Genomic DNA, 16,942 nt, shown 5'->3' with positions numbered 1-16,942 from the left:
TACCATTGTCAGAATTTTTTATCCACACGCTTTTTGAAAAGCGTGGGGATATTGTGGTTATCTCCTCCGTCTGTCCGGTTGTCCGTCCTGGCCACTATCTCCTCCTACACTATTAGCACTAGAACCTTGAAACTTACACACATGGTAGCTATGAGCATATGTGCGACCCTTCACTATTTGGAATTTTGATCTGACCCCTGGGTCAAAAGTTACGGGGGTTAGGGTGGGCCGGGTCAGAGATTTTCACTCCTTTTTTTTTAGGTTATTTTACATTAACTTCTTCATTTCTACACCGATTTACTTCAAATTGATACTGAACCTCTCTTATGACAATACGGTCAATCTCAACTATGCATGGCCCCATTACCAACCCTGGGGCGCCCCGCCCACATAGACCACACCCACCCAAAATTGCCTTTTACTATAATTTCTTCCTTTCTACACCGATTCACTTTTAATTGATTCTGAACTTCTATAATGACAATACGGTCAATCTCAATTATGCATGGCCCCATTACCAACCCTGGGTCAAACATGCCGCGTGGGGATACTGGTCAGCCTCTGCCGCGCCATTTCTAGTTTTTATTTGTTGCCATAGCAACCAGAATTTTTGACGTAGGAACAAAATGAAATGACGTGCATAATGTCTATATTGCCATCTAACCATGTTTCAAGTTTCATGAAAAAATATGAAGAACATTAAAAGTTATCGCAGGATCCAGAAAACCACCATTGTTAGCAGTATTTCTAGTCTATTTGTTGCCATACCAACCAGAATTTTTGATGTAGGAACAAAATGAAATGATGTGCATAATGTTCATATTGCCATCCATGTTTCAAGTTTCATGAAAAAATATTAAGAACTTTTGAAGTTATTGCAGGATCCAGAAAAGTGTGACAGACAGACTGACTGACTGTCTGACGGACTGACTGACAGACAGACAGACGGAGTGCAAACCATAAGTCCCCTCCGGTGAAACCGGTAGGGGACTAACAATCATTAGGGCTTTTTCACATATTATGGAAGTACTTGTAAGCCTATAGAGTAAAGACAGTAAAATCAATCACAAAAAGGTCAGAAATTTATCAGAGCAGATTTGACATTTTTTAAAACCTAACACTGTTCTGCATGTATATACTTGGTACTCATGAAAGGTAGAAGGATCTCCTTGACATGGCTGCTGAACTGGCTCCACAGTTTGTTAATGCGCTCGTCAGTGCTAGTGTCAGAGATGGTGTAGATGGAGAGCAAGTCCTGCAGGGCGAGGGCCGAGCAGTCCTGGATCCTCGGCTCTGTGGCCGCCAAGTACGACTTCACCACCTCATTAATCAACGCCACAGCAAACGTATCCTTGTGGATGCTGCACAGGTTAAAATATTTAATACCATTACAGTTACTATGACATATGAACAAAGTTATTAAAAGTCTGCGCTGTAAAAATCTGTTTATTTTATTTCTATTCTGTTGGAAGAGGATGAACTTAAAGTGATATTATGCACATTTTTCACTGCTGAATTGAGCTGAAAGGAATGAACAGGTCAAGAGTTAGTTAAAATGTGGTAACTGACCAATTATCTGCAACTCATCTTGCTACCAGTTGTTTATAAAAAATACATATTATATTCGATATTTTACATGACTGTCCAAGCAGAACTGTCTTTTTATTAGGATCGGAGTTCGTGTTCATGTGTCGTATGAACGAATCTGCACTAAAACTAAATTTAGAATCACATCGTACATGCATGATCAGTTGTCAAACGTAAGTACGGTTGATATTCAAATGCATTATTTTTCTCTTTCCGAGATATTGTTTTAGTTTGTTGTTGCTGCATTAACAAATATAAGTGTGAAAACACCAAAAATAAACAACGGTTGCGATAGACACCTATAAACATAGCATATACTGTTAGATGCGCATAAAATCACTTTAATAAAGGTAATTTCAACAAGGGTAATGCCACTGATCAAGATGCTTTTTCTGAGAACATTTATAGGGACCTAAAATTAGTTGTCCACTTTTGCTTATTTTGAGAACAAGAGGGCCAAATGTCACTCACCTGATATCCAATAGAACTGCACTATTCTGAGCACCCTGGCAGGGTACGCAACCATTTTCAAATGATGAACAGATATCATTAGAATACATCTTATAAGTAATGTTCATTATGATTGGGCCAAAAATGTGACTTTCTCAACGCATACCACATTATAGACAAAAAGTGTTCACAAAAGCTAAAAAAGAACACAATGCTCACTTGAGCAAAAATTTATTGCAAATATAACAGTTTACAACACCAATTAGGATTTAAACACAATCTTTTTTAGAGAACAACAATTAATCCTGGACAAATTGAATAAGAAAGTTTTTCAGAATGGACAAGCAAACTCGTTGAATTGATATCCCCAACCAAATAAATAATGTTTTTTTTAAAGCAAAACTGAATTGAACCTTTGCTACACCCATGAGTAGTAATTAAAGTTTTACAAAACCTTCAAACATAAGTGTGTGTTGTTGTTTGTTTCCAGAAAATTATGGTCCTACCTAGGTGAAGATATGATGCATGCAAATGATTTATAATACGCTGCATTGTGCTGTCTGATAATAACAAACATCCCAAACTGACACCGCCATTCTGATTCAGATACAATTACATTTGGCATCTTGAGAGTCCAATATCAGGTCTGAAAACAAAGTGATCATTACTCTTCCCCAATTAGTAAATTCTTAAAGATTACCCAATGTTTAGTAAGCATCAATTACCATACCATACAATTGTGGTTGTGATATCTTTCAAGATTCAATAGGTTTTCAATATAACAGCCTTGACTGGGACTGAATGATATGAATAAGGGTGAAAATTTACTGCATTACCCTTGAGATTGAAAAGATTGTAATCGAATGTGAAGTTTTTCTTCAGTCAGATAAACTGCCATCATCCCAATTCCAAAATACAAATAAACAAGAATAGATCTGTTACAATAAAATGCAATCTATTACAAAATGAGCCAATTATCCCAATTTACAATTGACTTCAAGATGTGATGATTCCTGATCAGATCTGATCATAATTTGGATGCTGTCTCTTTCTCTAGATATCTTGCAGACCAATCAATAGATACATAGAGAATAACAGGTAACTGCCTATCTTTTTGTAATATATCAGGCAAGGCTTAGAATAATATAACGGCGAGGCTTGCAGAGCCCTTATTTTATTCGTGCCAAGGATATATTACATAAAGATCAGGCAGTAACCTGTTTTTCTGTTTATCATACCTCTACGTCCACGATTTTAAAGAAATAATGAAAATATCGCTAAAAAGCTGCAGTTTTAGCGGGAAACAATATTACTTTTGTGGTTTGACGTGTTAATAATGATGTCATGAGCACGCGCGCTTAATATTTGTAAAAAATGTGTTTTGCTGTTTGTGTTGAATTTTTTGTTTAAAATATATTACATCTTGGTATCAAATTGTTTGCATTGGATTTTACTAAAAATGATTACTTTATAGTTTATTCCGAGTAATATGACCATCCTCCACACATGACTGATATATAGAGAATACTAGGTTAGCGTTGAATACAGAGAAGTTAATGTTGCGAGGCTGAGAACGCCTGGAGCGCGAGCCTTGGCGAGCGCTTTCGGTGTTTGAGCCGAGCAACATAAACTTCTCTGTATTCAACGCTAATCCTAGTATTCTATTTATCCCATTTGATTTTTTTCAACGTGACATTTAACATAAATAGATCTAATAACCTTAACAATAATTTTAATTCAGTCTTAAAAGCGCTTAAAATCTAACGAATGTAACCATGCATGGTGATATAAATGTATTTGTTCTGGTACGCAAAATAGTCTTTAAAAATTCACACACAAACTGTAAAACAAGTAAAAATATCACCATATGCCTCGATTCGATTTTACGCAGTATGCAAATTGTAACACATTACGACCGCAAAAAGAAGATTTTACTTTACTATAATTCATTTTATTTTTGAAAGAAAATGATCAAAATCCAATATGGCGGCGATTGCTCCTGACAAAATGATGTCGATGTCAACATACATGTACACCATCGACGACCTTGACAATTTCGACGAGTAAACAGACAATTGCAGCGACTGACACTTTATTTGACTTAATATACAGAGCAATACGTTTTCTGACTTCGGACGACGAATTTAAGGACGCGCAGAACATGTTTTTATAATAATGTTATGGGTATGCCGTGTGTGATGCGATGCATCAAAGGCGCCCATGTTAAAATCATTTCCCCAAGAACAGGGAACGACAAAAGTACAAACAAAAACCAAAACACGTTCGAACTAGTATCTTACCTTTAATTATCCTTTAAAATCCATCTAATAATCCATTTAACTCAATAATTGATGATTTTTCATATAGGGTCTTTAATAATTATTTTAGCATAGTTAAATAAAGACCCTTATGCCATCCTATCACTATATTCAAATGAGTTTATGAACTCGATAAACTTTCTTCTTCGTCACACGCTACGTCATGTACTCTACATTACTGCTGTTTAAATGAACCGGAGCAGTTCATCATATAATAGCCGTTGGTAAACTCGGTTGCATTTGCAGATTTCTGCATACAAACATAATTATGTTTAAACTTGCACAATGTTTTATTTATCTATGGTAAATGTCCTTATTGTACAAGAAAATAATTTAATATATAAATACACGAGGAATGGAAAACATTCCATTACACAACAGATAAACGAGTGGATAATACCCGCGTACAAAATGGGACGTTCCGAATTCCAGTGTGGTGCTATTTTTACCATCTTATACTTTACACAGCTCTATGCCTAACGTGAATTAAATCGGAAAGCAAATATTGCAGATTATTTATGAATTGTGTGATATTTGTATGGCCTGTTGTACATTCTTAAATGTCAAAATTATATGCATGGATTATAAACAATGCACATTACACGAAATAAGGAAAATGTGATAAATTGACAATTCAAATATGTCGATATACAGTACATGTACATGTGAAATAAGTCGCGTCTATAATAAATCGTCAAAATTTTTTTGGGGGAAAATGACGCAATAAACATGTCATTTTATGACGCCATCAATCAGCTGATTCATTATACGGAAGGCGAAAAATTATGTCATATGACTAGATTTAAAGGTTGAAGGTCGTATAATTTTGAAGCTAAAGTTTTCTCGACTTTATTTCTTATGAAAAAGTCATTCAGTGGTAAAGTAAAAAGTAGTCCGTACACGCGACAGGTATATCCCACAAGGTTGAATACAGGCTAGTATATTCCATAAGGTGTTATACCGTCAATGTCGCGTTGAAAATGGGATAAAAGAACTGCTTGTTGACCATGATATAATTTTTTTTATCAGGCAACGTTATATCAGGCAGATATCAATTCGGTGGGATGATAAAATACAATTAAGCCCTACTTTTTAAAAGGGAGGTCATGATGATTATAAAGCTCTACCAAACCTCATAAGATGAAACTTAATGAAAGATACCTATACTGAAAGTTGGCCCTTTCTGCTTCTTGATTGTTAGCAGCTAGTTCAAGGCGACCAGGATCAATGGCTCCACACAGCCCCAGGCATTCTGCATACAGGCGCTGGGCTCTAATATCTGGCTCCCGGCATCCCTTCAACAGCTGAGAACAGTATAGATCACACGATTAGAGATACATGTTTATCAGGAAATTAATTAACAAGGGACAAAATTGTCACAAAACCAGGTTTTCATTGTGAAAAAAAATCTGATAAAGGGAGAAAACTCAAACTGAACTTTTGAAATGACCAAAAAAAATTAACCCCCTTTGTAAGTTTTTTTTTTTTTTTTAAATCTATTTTTAGTCGTGGCGACCTTGACATTGGAGATATTGACGTGATTCTTTCGTGGGACACACCGTCCCATGATGGTGAACAAATGTGCCAAATGATTTTAAAATCTCACAATGAATGACATAGTTATGGCCAGGACAAGCTCATTTATGGCCATTTTTGACCTTTGAACTCAAAGTGTGACCTTGACCTTGGAGATATCGACGTAATTATTTCGCGCGACACACCGTCCAATGATGGTGAACAAATGTGCCAAATGATTTTAAAATCTGACGATGAACGACATAGTTATGGCTCGGACAAGCTCATTTATGGCCATTTTTGACCTTTGAACTCAAAGTGTGACCTTGACCTTGGAGATATGGACGTAATTATTTCGCGCGACACACCGTCCAATGATGGTGAACAAATGTGCCAAATGATTTTAAAATCTGACAATGAACGACATAGTTATGGCCCGGACAAGCTTATTCCGCCAGCCCGCCAGCCAGCCAGCCCGCCAGCCAGCCAGCCAGCCCGCCCGCATTCGCCAATCTAATAACCAGTTTTTTCCTTCGGAAAACCTGGTTAAAAAACAAACAAACACATGTTTTGGAAGCCTGTTAACGTAAACCGTAGTAAAAAGACAGAAAGAAAGTTCGCTTGATGAGAATTATTTTACATAAGCAATACACAAAGAACTCCTTTTTTTAAAATTTATATTCAATCAAAGATGTTCAACAGTAGCTTTGGTCTGTCAACTCCAGAACTGACTCTTGTATCAAAAATGCTTTCAAAACATTTTCCTCTTGACAAACTTAATGGATTTAAAATATTGTACATAATGGAAAATCCACTCACCACAGAAATGAGTTTTGACACCAAAGAGTCAGCTGTCTCATTTTCCATCACCAACTGAGCAAATGAAAGCTGAAACAAATGTGTTATAAGTGTGAAAAAAGAGATGTTTAATGCCCACCTCCTCAAAATGTTAATAAGATTTCTATACCCCAAGAAGGAAATAAGCAAGAATAAAAACAAGAGGGCCTGAAAGGCCCAAAGTCGCTCACCTGAGATAACAAGATATTATTGGGATAAATCTTCTGACCAAGTTTCACGAAAATCGGAAAATAAATGTGGCCTCTAGAGTGTTAACAAGGTTTTACTATAGCCATAAAAGGAAAATAGCCCCTCCTGTAGTGGCCATGTTTTTAAACCAACCAGCATCATTTTTGAACTCATCCAAGATATTATCGGGATGAATCTTCTGACCAAGTTTCATGAAGATCGGAAAGTAAATGTGGCCCCTAGAGTGTTAACCAGATTTTACTATAGCCATATAAGGAAAAATGCCCTGCCCCTTGGAAGCCTTTTTTTTCAAGCAAACATAATTATTTTCAAACTCATCCAAGATATCATTGAGACCAATCTTCAGACCAAATTTCATGAAGATTGGACAATAAATGTGGCCTCTAGAGTGTTAAGAAGGTTTTACTATAGCCATATCAGGAAAAATGCCCCAACCCCGGTGGCCATGTTTTTAAAGCAACAAATACCATTTTCGAACTCATCCAAGATATCATTGGGACAAATCCTCTGACCAAATTTCATGATGATCGGAAAATAAATTTGACCTCTAGAGCGTTAACAAGGTTTTACTATAGCCATATAAGGAAAATAGCCCTGCCCCCGTGGTGGCCATGTTTTTCAACAAACCGGCATCATTTGTGAACTCTCGCAAGATATTATTGGGATGAATCTTCTGACCGAGTTTCATGAAGATCGGACTATAAATGTGGCCTCTAGAGTGTTAACAAGATTTTACTATAGCCTTATATAGCCATATAAGGAAAAATGCCCCGCCCCTTGGCGGCCATGTTTTTCAAGCAAACATAACCATTTTCAAACTCATCCAAGATATCATTAAGGCAAATCTTCTGATTAAATTTCATCAAGATTGGACAATAAATATGGCCTCTAGAGTGTTAACAAGATTTTGCTATAGCCATATAAGGAAAAATGCCCCGCCCCTTTGCAGCCATGTTTTTCAAGCAAACGTCACCATTTTCGAACTCATCCAAGATATCATTGAAACCAATCTTCTGACCAAATTTCATGAACATTGGACAATAAATGTGGCCTCTACAGAGTGAACAACGCAAATGTTGACGTCGCACGACGGACGACGGACAAAAGGCGATCACAAAAGCTCACCATGAGCACGTTGTGAGATGTGTTGGTCAGAAACACAATGCCCCCTATTGCGCCGCTTTGAAATAAAAAAAATAAATGTTTTTTTGACCTTTGACCTTGAAGGATGACCTTGACCTTGAACTTCCACCACTCAAAATGTGCAGCTTCATGAGATACACATGCATGCCAAATATCAAGTTTCTATCTTCAATAATGCCAAAGTTAAAGCCAACGCTTTGATAGAAGTTATGAGCATTTTACCATGCTAAATCCAGAAGTTATGTGCATTTTACCATGCTAAATCCCTGAAATGCACTAAGTGATCCCGTGACCAAGTTTTTGACCTGGCATGACCCATATTCGAACTCAACCTATATATTGTCTAGATACAACTTCTGACCAAGTTTGGTAAAGATCGGATGAAAGTATTTGAAATAGAGAGCGGACACGAAAAGTGTGACAGACAGACAGACGGACAGTGCGAAAACTGTATACCCCCTTTTCTTCGAAAGGGGGCATAAAAAGTATATTGGTAATACAAGAAACATCTCAAAGCCACAGCTACAAGTTTTCAACTTTTTTTTTTACATAGTTGCAATCTAGCTAGGTCTTCACATAAGCTATCAACAGAAAAAATATTATTATCATTTACTTTGGATTTGGCCTTATTCCAACTGGTCCCAAGTGCAATCCCAAGCCATGTCTAAACTTAAGCTACCAACAGAGGAAATTTCAGGACAATGGCCGCATATGAACTTGGGACATTGCGCAGAAACAGCTTTTCTGTTGTTGGTATTAATTACCTTGATCTTAACCAAACCGGTCCCAGATGGAATCATACGCAAGGTATAAATACATGCTACACAAACACACAGACGCATGCACTTACACACACACAATTTCAGAACGATATCTCAATCCCCACTCAAAAGATTAAGCAGATTTTTTTTTTAAGCAACAGTGACCTTGACCTGAATTAATTAAAATAAACCCCAAGTGAGGGCTCAAATAAGCAAACTACAGTCTAACCTGCCCCAGTAACCATCTTATAGAAAAGCGACCCCATGTCCATTACAATCAGGTCCATTTTTCCCCTACCGATTTCACTATATGTTTTACCTGCAAATAACACCCACCAGCAACAGCCATTTTTCTTGCCCAAAAGTCCATTTTGATAGCTAGCAACGACCAATTCAATTATTACAATGAATGATTTAACAACTTACAATAAAACAATTGCCACCATAATGTTGTGATAGTCACGGTGATAAACATCTTACCAGCGCACGCGTTGGTCGCTACGGAGGTAAAGAAAAGTGACAGTAAACCGAGCTCAATACATGTAGTTGTTTTTCGTTTATTTAACACAAATACTTAAATGGTAGCAGCCTGCTTTTTTATGCATTTTAAGGTTTCATTACAATTACCAAGCCAATTACACATATACCTTTTGATATTCATTCATTCTTAAATTTCTCTGTGATAAGCCATGCACAGATTATAGAAAAGTAAATTGTTAGTTAAAGTTAACCAATATGGCTTCAAAGCGTAAGTTCTTGACGTTGGAAGAATGCCTTAAGGTGATCAGTATGTTAGGCAAAAGACACAGTTGTAGAAGAGTGGTTATTCTTACATTTAAACAATAGAGCACAAACATAGATAAGGTACCTGTTAAAAGCCTACTAGCATATTTTGAAAAGTTTCAACACATCCTGCAAATAAAGACCACCTGTGAACAAAGACCACAATGACCGCATCCCTTGAGTGGTCTTTATTGGCAGGTGAGAATTTACAAACACAATTTCAGTACAATACCTCCATCAAACTTTAAATTATACACTGAAACTATTATTATTAGCTCATCTATTTTTTGAAATAAATTATGAGCTATTTTCATCACCTTGGCGTCAGCGTCCGGTTAAGTTTTGCGTTTAGGTACACTTTTCTCATAAAGTATCAATGCTATGGCATTCAAACTTGATACACTTACTAACTATCATGAGGGGACTGGGCAGGCAAAGTTAGATAATTCTGGCTTGCATTTTGACAGAATTATGTGTCCTTTTTATACTTAGAAAATGGACAATTTTGGTTAAGTTTTGTGTTTAAGTCCATTTTATTCCTTAAGTATTAAAGCTATTGCTTTCATACTTGCAACACTTACTAACTATCATAAGGGGACTGTGCAGGCAAAGTTATGTAACTCTGACTGGCATTTTGACAGAATTATGTGCCCTTTTTATACGTAGAAAATTGAAAATTTGGTTAAGTTTTGTTTTTAGGTCCACTTTTTTCCTAAAGTATCAAAGCCATTGCTTTCATACTTGCAACACTTACTAACTATCATAAGGGGACTGTGCAGGCAAAGTTATGTAACTCTGACTGGCATTTTGACAGAATTATGTGCCCTTTTTATACTTAGAAAATTGAAAATTTGGTTAAGTTTTGTGTTTAGGTCCACTTTTTTCCTAAAGTCTCAAAGCCATTGCTTTCATACTTGCAACACTTACTATCGTAAGGGGACTGTGCAGGCAAAGTTATGTAACTCTGACTGGCATTTTGACGCAATTATGGGCCCTTTATACTTGAAAATTTGGTTAAGTTTTGTGTTTTGGTCCACATTACCCCTAAAGTATCATAGATATTGCTTTCATACTTGGAACACTCGCAAACTATCATAAGGGGACAGTAAAGGACACGTTGCATAACTCTGGTTGTCATTTTTACGGAATTATGGCCCTTTTTTTACTTAGTAACTTTGAATATATGGTAACATTTTGTGTTTAGATCCACTTTACATCTAAAGTATCAAGGCAATTGCTTTTAAACTTTAAATACTTTCATGCTATCATGAGGCTACTGTACCTGGCAAGTTGAATTTTACCTTGACCTTTTAATGACCTTGACTCTCAAGGTCAAACTATTAAATTTTGCTAAAATTGCCATAACTTCTTGATTTAAGATTAGATTCGATTGATACTTTGACATAACAACTCTTACCTGACATACCACAATTGACTCCGTCCAAACCATCCCCCCCCCCCTGGAATCCCGCCATTATTTTTTTTTTAATTAAAGATCATTTAATAAATGACCACCACACCCTCACACTATATCCCCCCCCACCCCCACCCCAAAAAAATAATTTTTATGCCCCCGGTAGGGTGGCATATAGCAGTTGAACTGTCCGTCAGTATGTCAGTCAGTCTGTCTTGTCAGTCCGAAAAAAACTTAACATTTGCCATAACTTTTTCAATATTGAAGATAACAACTTGATATTTGGCATGCATGTGTATCTCATGGAGCTGCACATTTTGAGTGGTGAAAGGTCAAGGTCATCCTTCAAGGTCAAATGTCAAATTTATGGTGTCTGTCCGTCCGAAAACTTTAAAATCGGCCATAACTTTTTTAATATTGAATATAGCAACTTGATATTTGGCATGCATGTGTATCTCATGGAGCTGTACATTTTGAGTGGTGGAAGTTCAAGGTCAAGGTCATCCTTCAAGGTAAAAAAAAATAAATTCAAAGCGGCGTTCTCATCAAGCTGCACATTTTGAGTGGTGGAAGTTCAACGTCATCCTTCATGGTTAAGGTCATCCTTCAAGGTCAAGAAACAAATACAAAATTTCAAAGCGGCATTATCATGAAGCTGCACATTTTGAGTGGTGGAAGTTCAAGGTCAAGGTCATTCTTCAAGGTCAAAGGTAAAAAAAAAAAATCAACGCGGCGTTATCATGAAGCTGCACATTTTGAGTGGTGTAGGTTCAAGGTCAAGGTCATCCTTCAAGGTTAAGGTCATCATTCAAGGTCAAAGGTCAAACAACTAAAAAATTCAAAGGGGCGTTATCATGAAGCTGCACATTTTGAGTGGTGGAAGTTCAAGGTCAAGGTCATCCTTCAAGGTCAAAAAAAAAAAAAAATCAAAGCGGCGTTCTCATGAAGCTGCACATTTTTAGTGGTGGAAGTTCAAATCCTTCAAGGTCAAAAAAATAATATTTCAAAGTGGCCTTCTCATAAAGCTTCACATTTTGAGTGGTGGAAGTTCAAGGTCAAGGTCATTCTTCAAGGTCAAAGGTAAAAAAACCCAAACAAACAAAAATTTCAAAGTGGCGCAATAGGGGGCATTGTGTTTCTGACAAACACATCTCTTGTTTTCTTCAAACATGGTTAAAAAACACAAATATTTATTTTTATTTTATTTTTGAAATACGGTCCAACCATCCCCCCCCCCCCCAATTTTTTATTTTTTTTACATTTTCGGAAAATAATGTAATAAATGACCACACCCCCACACTATACACCCCTCTCCACTCCACCCCTCCCTCCTTTGTGATTGAAATTGAGATAGGTCCCTTCACCTTTAAAAAGAAAAATAGATGAGCGGTCTGCACCCGCAAGGCGGTGCTCTTGTTTTTAAGTTGCAATGACTTTTACCTGACTGGCCACAAATGCAAGCCAATACCTGCTTCTCTTTAAGCATGCTCTTCAGCTTGGAGAGGGCATGGAGTCTCACATCCAGGCTCTCATGCTGTATGCCACGCAGAGAGTGATTCACATGGCTGCGGAAATCCAGCTGGCTGCAATCATCAGTATAACAGCTGATTACACATGATTTCTTTAATGCATGGGTGAAAGTTGATAGTCAGATAACTCGAAAAAAATTGTTGGGGGTCCAGGGATCCGATAGGGCCCCTTGTGGGTACAGGGCAAAGCCCTTGTGGGGGGTCAAAGCCCCCCAAAGCTCCAGAAATTAAGTCAATTAGGAATCATTTTAAGTAAGGTAAAAGTACTTGTCATGCTACTTCAAAAACCATCTTCTTATTTTATCCATTATATTTATAACAAGGTATTGATTTTTAAAAATAATGGCATTAAAAACAATATATTATCAGTAATTATGGACCAAATCAATAGAGGTTGTGCATGTACCTTGAGAGGACATCTGTGTGGTTCTTGAGTATTGAATTGGCGTCAGCCAGCTCCGGGATGTCAGGCAGGAAGTACACATCATTGAAATGGTCCTTTAGACTGGCCCTGCAGACAACCTTCTACCATATACATCAAGCAATTCTAATAACATTATCAAAAACAGTATGTGGCTATTTTTCAGCTCATCTTATCTTACATAATTGCACTGTGTAAGAAACTGTTATTTTATGAAGATCTTTGGCTTTTTGAATGATTAAAAGTTGACAAAGTAAATAAAGATCCTATGTCTTGCTAAAATTACATATTTTGTTCTAAAAGGTATTTCTGAAGACAGGCATATAATATTGGATTCCATAACAATTATGAAAATGTTATATACTATTTCATTGTTCTTTGTATGACTATTATTAGTGGATCTATTTTAATGACCTGTTTGCCACTATCATGTGCATCTACTTCATTAAACTGTTTAATGTGATCATGTCATTGATCCACTATACTGTTACTGATCTGTTTTCCACTATCATGTACTGGATATACTTTACTGACATAATTTAAACAATAATGTGATAGATGTTTACATACTTTAAAAGAATGTGTTCAACTATTATAAAGTTGACCTTCTTAACTAACCAGTTTTCAACAATTATGTTATAGGGATACTTGACTGAAGTTTTTCCACTTACATGTATCAAATCAATTTTGAATAATGAAGTTAACCTGCTTTACTGACCTGTTTTCCACCATCATGTAGTAGACCTACTTTACTGACCTGTTTTCTACCATGATAGAGTGGTCATGCTTTATTGACCTGTTTGCACAGTCATGTTGTAGGCCTACTTAACTGACCTGTTGTCCACCATCTTGTTGTGGACATTCTTTACTGACCTGTTTTCCACCATCATGTAGTAAACCTACTTAACTGACCTGTTTTTCTCCATCATGTAGTAAACCTACTTTACTGACCTTTTTCCACCATCATGTAATAGACCTACTTTTCTGACCTGTTTTTCTACCATAATGTTGTAGACCTCCGTACTGACCTTTTTTTCACCATCATAAATAGACTTATTTAATACACCTGTTTTCCACCATAACGTAATAGACCTTTGCAAACCTGTTTTCCACCCTCATGAAACATGCTTTCCTGACCTGTTTTCCACCATCATTAGGTATCACCATCATGTAGTAGACCTACTTTACTGACCTGTTTTCCACCATCATGAAATAGATCTGTTTTAGTGACCTGTTTTCCACAATCATGCATTAGACCTACTCCACTGACCTGTTTTCCACCATCATGTAGTAGACCTACTTTACTGACCTGTTTTCCACCATCATGTAGCAGTGATTCTTTACTAACCTGTTTTCCACCCTCATGTAGTAGACATGCTTTAATGACCTGTTTTCCACCATCATGTAGTGGACATGCTTTACAGACCTGTTTTCCACCCTCATGTAATAGACCTACTTTACTGACCTGTTTTCCACCATCATGTAGTAGACCTACTTTACTGACCTGTTTTCCATCATCATGTAGTGATAATGTGTTTTATGGCCTGTTTTAAACCATCATGTAGTAGACCTACTTAATGACATGTTTTCCATCATCATAAATACAGTAGACTTAATTTACTGACATGTTTTTCCATCATCATGTTGTAGACCTAATTTACTGACTTGTTTTCCCACCATCATGTAGTGAACATGCTTTAATGACCTGTTTTCCACCATTATGTAGTGGTAATGCTTTACTGACCTGTTTTCCACCATTATGTAATGGTAATGTTTTACTGACCTGTTTCCCACCATCATGTAGTAGTAATGCTTTACTGACCTGTTTCCCACCATCATGTAGTGGTAATACTTCACTGACCTGTTTCCCACTATCATGTTGTGGTAATGCTTCACTGACCTGTTTCCCACCATCATGTAGTGGTAATACTTCACTGACCTGTTTCCCACCATCATGTAGTGGTAATGCTTTACTGACCTGTTTTCCCACCATCATGTTGTGGTAATGCTTTACTGACCTGTTTCCCACCATCATGTAGTGGTAATACTTTACTGACCTGTTTCCCACCATCATGTAGTGGTAATGCTTTATTGACCTGTTTCCCACCATCATGTAGTGGTAATACTTCACTGACCTGTTTCCCACCATCATGTAGTGGTAATGCTTTACTGACCTGTTTCCCACCATCATGTAGTGGAAATGCTTTACTGACCTGTTTCCCACCATCATGTAGTGGTAATACTTCACTGACCTGTTTCCCACCATCATGTAGTGGTAATGCTTTACTGAACTGTTTCCCACCATCATGTAGTGGTAATGCTTTACTGACCTGTTTCCCACCATCACGTAGTAGACATGCTTTAATGATGTGTTTTCCACCATAATCTACAAGACCTGCTTTTCTGACCTTTTTTTTCATGATCAGACCTGCTATACTGACCTGTTTTCCACAATCATGTAGTGGATGATGGTGGCCACATGCTTGGGGAGCTCTTGTAGGAGAGGCAGCAGAGTTGCCACAATCTGTGGAAGCATCTGGCCCAGAAATGGCAATTCCAGGCTGATAACAGATGGATGGATATATAAACAAGATGTGTTTGTCAAACACAATGTCCCCCTATAGGACGTTTGACCTTGAAGGATGACCTTGACCTTGACCCTTCACCACTCAAAATGTGCAGCTCCTTGAGATACACACGCATTTCAAATATAAAATTGCTAGCTTCAATATTGTAGAAGTGACATTACTTGAGCAATTTTGACCCATATATTTGACCTTGAAGGATGACCTTGACCTTTCACCACTCAAAATGTGCAGCTCCATGAGATACACATGCATGCCAAATATCAAGTTGCTATCTTCAATATTGCAAAAGTATTCATAAAATAAGCGATTTGGGCCACATATATTTGACCTCTGACCTTGAAGGATGACCTTGACCTTTCACCACTCAAAATGTGCAGCTCTATGAGATACACATGCATGCCAAATATCAAGTTGCTATCTTCAATATTGCAAAAGTATTTATAAAATAAGTGATTTGGGCCACATATATTTGACCTCTGACCTTGAAGGATGACCTTGACCTTTCACCACTCAAAATGTGCAGCTCCATGAGACACACATGCATGCCAAATATCAAGTTGCTATCTTCAATATTGCAAAAGTATTCATAAAATGAGCGATTTTGGCCACATATTTGACCTCTGACCTTGAAGGATGACCTTGACCTTTCACCACTCAAAATGTGCAGCTTCATGAGATACACATGCATGCCAAATATGAAGTTGCTATCTTCAATATAGCAAAAGTTATTGCAAAATGTTAAAGTTGGCGCAAACAGACAGACAGACCAACAGACAGACAGGGCAAAAACAATATGTCCCCCACTACTATAGTCGGGGACATAAAAAGGAGCAGTGTTTTAAAGCAACAAAGCCCCATAGAGGTTCTAAGGAATCTTGAACATACTAAGTTTAGTGACATTTGGATGAGTACTCCTAAACATGTATTTATGTACAGAAAGTAGCTTGAGAGGTGAATTTCCAAAATTTTCTGTGCATTATCATTCATCATGGACAGATTACAAAGTTTCTTTACAAACAAGCAAATTTGATTTAATATCCTCCACCATAACTTAAAAGTTTGTGACAGACTGACAGACAATGCCAAAACTACATCCCTCAACGTTTGGCGGGGGATAATAAATTTCACCACCTCTACCAAAATACTCTATTCCCATCCCAAAAAGATGTTACAACACAACACACCATTCTGTGCAATACCCAACACTTAGTGAGGTCCAATTCAATACACCAATCTGTGATCTACCCAACTGTTAGTTTAGTGAGGTCACACACCCATACATGCCAGAAATTTTCAGGTCCAAATCGGGACATTCCATTAAAAATGTCGGGACATTTGACTAAAAAGCGGGACACCTAAAAAGATCAATCATGCCACCTTTACTGT

The 16,942-nt window shown here is 37.2% G+C and overlaps 1 protein-coding gene and 1 long non-coding RNA gene across 4 annotated transcripts in view; both read right to left on the bottom strand.

Annotated features, from left to right (window-relative positions):
- LOC127832548 (serine/threonine-protein kinase ATR-like) overlaps positions 1 to 16,942 on the bottom strand; it is a 272,751-nt gene that overhangs the window by 67,568 nt on the left and 188,241 nt on the right. For all 3 annotated transcript variants that reach the window (XM_052358060.1, XM_052358059.1, XM_052358062.1), the window contains exons 32-37: positions 15,410 to 15,529; positions 12,954 to 13,058; positions 12,487 to 12,601; positions 6,690 to 6,758; positions 5,517 to 5,659; positions 1,140 to 1,361 (exon numbers count right to left, since the gene is read on the bottom strand). In XM_052358060.1, coding sequence (XP_052214020.1) covers positions 1,140 to 1,361; positions 5,517 to 5,659; positions 6,690 to 6,758; positions 12,487 to 12,601; positions 12,954 to 13,058; positions 15,410 to 15,529 — 774 coding nt within the window. The remainder of the gene's footprint in view (positions 1 to 1,139; positions 1,362 to 5,516; positions 5,660 to 6,689; positions 6,759 to 12,486; positions 12,602 to 12,953; positions 13,059 to 15,409; positions 15,530 to 16,942) is intronic.
- LOC127832551 (uncharacterized) lies at positions 5,794 to 6,422 on the bottom strand. The gene is made up of 2 exons (XR_008026955.1): positions 6,202 to 6,422; positions 5,794 to 6,039 (listed from the first exon to the last, which is right to left on the bottom strand). It is a non-coding gene; the product is annotated as an uncharacterized LOC127832551 (long non-coding RNA).

This window comes from Dreissena polymorpha, chromosome 5 (assembly GCF_020536995.1).
Source record: "Dreissena polymorpha isolate Duluth1 chromosome 5, UMN_Dpol_1.0, whole genome shotgun sequence".
NCBI lineage: Eukaryota > Metazoa > Mollusca > Bivalvia > Myida > Dreissenidae > Dreissena > Dreissena polymorpha.
Note: the sequence above shows the minus strand (reverse complement) of the source record. Positions and strands in the feature narration are given on the sequence as shown.